Consider the following 6,000-nt stretch of genomic DNA (forward strand, 5'->3'; position numbering starts at 1 on the left):
GCCACTTTAAGGAACTTTGTCAGCTCGGTCAGTGGTTTTGCCTATACAGAATCCAAGCCTTGTTCCCATCTTAACAATAACCGCTTCTGCGCACCAGTGCCCAGGTGGGAAAGCTTCCTCCTCCTGCCACTGCATCAGGGTCTCCATAATGAAAAGCATATGTTTCCAGCACACGGTTCATTAATTCTTACGTTTCCTGTAGCCTTCCCTCCCACAAAAACAGAAATGTTGGAAAATGCTCTTGCCAGTAACAGTGTGATCAAATCCCACAACAGCGTCACACTTTTGTCACTCTCTGCGTGTGCATTTTATAGTTAAGTATGCCAAAGTTAATGAAGCTGCCCCAGCTGGCTTCGTTCCCTTCAGTTGGAAGGGGAGCATCCCATTTTGGTCCCATTCCTGCTAGGATAGCTTCCCTGCGGACCACACCCAGCCCCTTCTCAGAAGGATACTGATGCTTTTTTTTTTTTTTTTTTTTTTTTTTGATTGTGCCTCTAGCTTTCACTCAATGTAAAGTAAGTTCCTACTCCATAGATATTTCTAGGTACTTAGTAGACGACAAAAAGCATACATGGGTCTGCGTTCTCAGAGCTTGTAATCTATTGGAGACAAATCAGACTTAAAACAACATGCATCTTGGAAAAACTATGATACAGTCAAAACTTTTCCTAGGAATGAGGAGCTACAGAATATGCAGATGTGTGGGAAGATCTTCCCCAAATCAGGTTTGCATCTTTTCGGATGGGAGCAAACTATATGAGGTTAGAACTACAGTAGCAGTCAGTCATGAGGACTAGCTGGAAAGGAACGACAAAGCAGAGGGCGCGGGGCCATCGTTTGGCCTTTGTTTACAGGTTCCCATAGCAAACACGGAGCTCCTTTCCAGCCTTGGCCCATCTGCTACCTCCTGTTCACCTCGAGCCTGTCTGCCCGGTCCTTGGTCCATGTTCCCTTTCTTAAGTGTCTGCTTCTCTCTCCTGTCTGTTATCCTTACGGACAAACCTGTTCCACCACCCCAGGTGACCCTCTTCCCTTGATGGACTTCCAAAGCACCTAGGGCATCTTCAGCAGATGCCTTTTTGTCCTCTACCAGCACCAGCACCAGCACTATCACGGCTAGGCTGGACCAGAGACTGGGCAGTGGGTATGGGTGCGGAGTGCCGATGATACCTCCACCCACAGTGCTTTGCCTCAGATGTAACTTGGAGTGATTGTTCAAGTCTGTTTCGGTTGGTTTTCTTGTATTCTAAAAGGCAGCTTAGGTAGAGTTGGCGGTTTGGTTTTTTTGGTGAGGAGGAATTAGGACTCGGCTTCCATCTCTTGTCTGCTGCATCCCATTTAACATCCACCCCATCCGAAGAGCAGTGACTCAAACTTCTAATCTGGGGAAACTGCAAGCCAAAGAATGCATGGCTACATCCGGGCTAATCGGAAGATGCTGCCTGTGGTGCTGCTGAGGAAGCACGTGCGTGGGAGTGGGTAAGGTGTGTGAGTCATGGACGTGGGGAGTGATGGAAGCGGCTGAAACTCACCCGTTCTCTTCTTCCGGAGAAGCTTTCTTGCCCGGCATAGAAACCCTTCCTTTGACCGTGTTGAGCATCCTCTGTTTCTATTTCCTTAGAGGCCCGTGGAACTCCTGGTTCTCTCAGATGCTGAGTGATTCTCTGAGTTGACGTGATTCATGATTTAGGAAATGAGTCTAAACTGGGCATCAATGGTCTCCCGCTTGTTTTAGAAACCTTTTAGCTTATATTCTGCTCTGACTTCAACCAAAGTTGCCTGCAACCATGATCTAGCCCGTCGCATTCGAAGGTCACGAGTGCAGAGCTGTCGCTATGCCTGACAGGATTCCCCTGCCTTCCTGCCTTGTGCTGCTGCTGTCCAGAGGAAGGGGATGTGAGCTGGGAAGCACCACAAGGCCCCTTTCCACCTACTGTGTTTGAGTGTTGCCATAGCAATGAATAGTGCCTAGAAGCAGCCCCAGTGTTGTTTTGTTTTGTTTTTTTCTTCCTTCAATTTGAAAAAGCTACTTTGGCCTCAGCAGTATGTGAACCTGAAATTTGAGACCTGGGGTAAACAATTTGGTATGCTTGATGCACTGAGGCCTACAGTACTCCAGGATCATCCGTGCGGTGGTTTCAAGGGTTCATGATTGTAGGAGTAAAGAGGGTTCAGAAGGATCCCTGTGTGTGCAGCCCATGCCACCATGCTGCCTCTGCAGAGGTGTGCACAGGCCTTGGGAGAGTCCCTGGCTGCCTCCTTCTTGCCTTCAGCCCAGAGTGGCCATCACAGGCCTCGATACAAGATTCTTGCTAGTGAGCACTGTTGCCATTTGGGCTAGGAAACAGTCTGTTGGCCTAGAGCTAGTTCATCCCCACCACCGAGCTTTGTCTTGCAAGCTCTAGAAAGGAGCAGTGTCATCTGTCTCTAGGGAGGTCTGTGAGAGTATTGCATGGCATAAGCAGAAGAAATAGCCCCAGGATTGCAGTCAGACAGACCTACGTCCCTTCATTCACAGCACCCAGGCCATGTGAAAGTTTAAAATTAGGAAGGAGAAGAAGAATTGAAATCATATGACATGGGGTTGTTGTGAGGATTATAGATAATGAACAGATATACCGTGGGGACCTAGTACACGGATTTCCTTAGTGAAAACTTTTAAAAATTATGACCTACACCAGACTTACCCAGAATATGTGAAGATGGCATTGAAGAATCGATATTTTTAGATATAAGGCAAGGGTTGGCTCAGTGTCAGAGTAATTGCTTAGCATCCCTAATGCGGAAAATGTAGATAAGTAAATAAATAAGTCTTTTCTAAATAGTTGAAACATAGCCTTAATTAGGGGTAAGAAATGTGGTTATTTGTTTAAGTGTAAATACTATAAGTGACTCTGGACTCCCCTTTTCTACCTCTACGAGCCCCTAGCACACTGCTGTCTTTGCTCAACGGTTCTGTCTTTGCCACCTGCTAAGGTTGTCTGCATTTAGAAGGAGACAAAAAAACCAAAAACCATTCACCTCTCCTTGAAGGGAAGTAGCAAAGGCTTTTTACAGAAAGTTGTTTATAATCTGCGGGTGCCGTGTGACTGTCTAGGCTATCCAGCGAGCTTTGACTATGGCCTTTAAAGTGGCTTTCATAAACATTTGTATCTGCAATAGGAGTCTCCCATGTGTCCTGCTGAAGTTCTTTTCCAAACCCTACAGGAACGTGGCTGAAGAGCGGTCTGGGCCTGGCGCACCAGGAAGGCAGCCAGCTTACGTGGACATACATTGCTCCCCAGCTGGGGTACTGGGTGGCAGCCATGTCTCCTCCCATCCCAGGTAATGCAAAGCCAACAGTGGTGGTGATCTGGGTGGGTTCCTTTGAGGGTCTGAGCTCAGCATTCATTTGCAGATAACTTCTATGGGCAGTTCACATCATTATTATTTTTTTTTTTTTTTGAAACATCAAATAATAAAGAAAGGCTGCTTTGTGGGGTAAGGAGTTGTGGCTGGAACTTTCCTGTGGAGGTCAGGCATGAGGCATGGAAATGGTCCTGTCTCTAGTCCTGTTTTGCTCAAACAGCTGCCATGGATATTCTTAAATGAAAGTGCTCCGAGGAGGCTGGAACCCCCCTCCCTCATTCCTGAAACAGCTGTGGCCTGGTGTATATGTAAGTTTGAGGGCCAAGCATTCAGCAAAAAGCTACCGCTTGGGGCTTCTTGAGGCAAAATGCTTGGTTTAGCATTTCTGATCCGTTTAAATACAAGACAACTGCCTAATATTCAAAAGAATAGTCTTCACTTAGAATATGTAGATTGACTCCTATTTAGAACATGACAAATGCATATATGTATGTGTATTATATATGTATACATGTGTATGTATGTATACTTACATAATCCCCCTGCTGTTGCAGAACAATCTGTTTCTCCTGAGAATTCTTTTTAGGGGCAGCTCCCATTGCTGCCTTTTTAGGGGTGGCTCCCATTGCTGCCTTTAAAAGCCATGCCACTTGGACTGCCCACCTTGGAAAATTCACTTTCCTCAGGATTGTCTACGCTCAGAGTACATGTTGGTTTTTGTTTTGTGTTGTCTTTAACACATGTTAAAACACATGCATTTCTAGAGAGTTGGGTCACTGAGGTAGGTTGAAAACGCACTATGGTTCAAAGATACTTCTTAGAAAGTCACCATCAATGCATTCCCAAATTCAATTTCAAAATATTTTAGCAATGGAATTGATGTCAAAGCATTAGAAGTCATGCTTCGACTCTCTAAGTAACTAAGAGGATGGAGGCATTCCTAGATGGGTGTGGAGAAAACTTCCATACCAACACCACTGAGAAAATGCGCAATCCTGGGTGCTTTCCTCGAAGGGAATTGTGCCGGCAGGAGTCTGGCACAGAAACATGCCATTTCCCTAAGTACCAAGAAGTAGACCAAGAGAAAGAAAGAAAAGAAATGCCTTAGGTACCAAAGTGAAAGCCACAGAGTCCAGGCATCAAAGTGGACTTTTAAAAGATGGGCTTCAAACAACTATGGCTGCCAGTGTCTCCACCATGCAACAGATGAATGTTTATATGAATGAATGCTTTTATAAAGAGGAAAGCAAGGGCTGCCCCGCTCAGGTCCCCCAGGAGTTTTCATGCAGTGAAAAGAGAGGCTTGGAGCTATGAAAAGCAGCCCCACCCAGGCCCAGGGATGCACAGCTAGGGGACGTACACACATGCGTAACCCAGCCCAGTGGTGTGCAACAGGACATGCACACTGGTGTAACCTCACCACCGTCACTTTTGTTAAAACACATTCAGTAAAGCTGTGCTGTCCTGAGCCCCATACCAAGATGAAAACAGTTGTGGTTTTTGTTCTTTAATTCTCTGCGAAAGCAGAATCTAAAACCTAGCTATGATTTTATGAAGATTTCTTTTGACACAGGCTAAAATAATTACGTTCTGAGTGCTTAACAGAGCAAGGTTTAGTTCCTTGAGAATGGTTTTATATGACCAGAGTCTCACCCTGCCCTTCTCTTCTTTTTCTTTCTATACGGAGGATCAAACCCAATGTCTTTGAATGTTGCCTTTGTATTAAGATGTCCTGTGAACAGTTAAGGCAGGGTAGAGGCCTCTCTGTAGACACCCACCCACTCTCCCACCTGACTAAGTGAACTGCATTTAAGAAAGAATTTCATTCTTGTCTGGACTCAGGAAATGTCACTGATCCCAAAACCTGGTGACTTCCGTGGAGTCATTTTCTCTTGGAAAGATTTGGTCCAGGAGTGCTGGCCTAGCACCTGTCATCCAGGCTCTAGTGGGGCCAAGGGAGAAGGGTCTCTGAGAAGTTTGAGGCCAGCCAGGGCTTCTGGTGAAACCCCAGGAACAGAGAGAGCAGTAGGAGAGGGACTGAGAATTTGTCTCCTTAAAAATATTTCTCAAAAGCATCTGCCAATGAATACCAGAAGATTTGGGGAGTGGGGGCTGCGGGGTGGGGCAATTTTTGCATTTATGCAGCAGGGTTTCTCTGTGTGTAGCTTTAGCTGTCCTGGAATTCAGCTGGGATTAGAGGTGCCAAATTTTGATAAAGCAAATGGGTGCTTGTTTATAAGTACATGGCAGAAAACTGGACAAGATTAAATGCCTACGTATTGTCAGTCAGAGGTTTGGTAACCAACCTGTTGTGAGTTGCCACGTAAGCCAGATTTGTGTTACTCTTAACATTACGAGGCGGATTCATATTGGCCTTGAACATCAAGAACAAAAATTAAACACACCCCTTTGGGTTGTTTACATTGTAAATTAAAAGTTGTTTGTTTTGTTGTTTGTCGCTAACAGTCTTACCTTAAGTACTAAAGAGGCCTATGCCATGCAAGGCGAGTCTTGTTTAACAAAAAAAAAAAAAAAAAAAAGATATTGTGGATGACTAATTTTTGTTTTAATTAGGAAAGCATTTTGGTCTGACTGGACTCTTTTAAAAAAAAATCACTGTAAATTCATGTCGTATATCTAAAGTGACTCATT

The 6,000-nt window shown here is 45.0% G+C and overlaps 1 protein-coding gene across 1 annotated transcript in view; it reads left to right on the top strand.

Annotated features, from left to right (window-relative positions):
* Fam171a1 (family with sequence similarity 171 member A1) overlaps positions 1-6,000 on the top strand; it is a 111,040-nt gene that overhangs the window by 99,544 nt on the left and 5,496 nt on the right. The window contains exon 6 of the mRNA XM_051151313.1: positions 3,208-3,324. Within this exon, the coding sequence (XP_051007270.1) occupies positions 3,208-3,324 (117 nt within the window). The remainder of the gene's footprint in view (positions 1-3,207; positions 3,325-6,000) is intronic.

Source organism: Acomys russatus, chromosome 9 (genome assembly GCF_903995435.1).
Source record: "Acomys russatus chromosome 9, mAcoRus1.1, whole genome shotgun sequence".
In the NCBI taxonomy this organism is placed as follows: domain Eukaryota; kingdom Metazoa; phylum Chordata; class Mammalia; order Rodentia; family Muridae; genus Acomys; species Acomys russatus.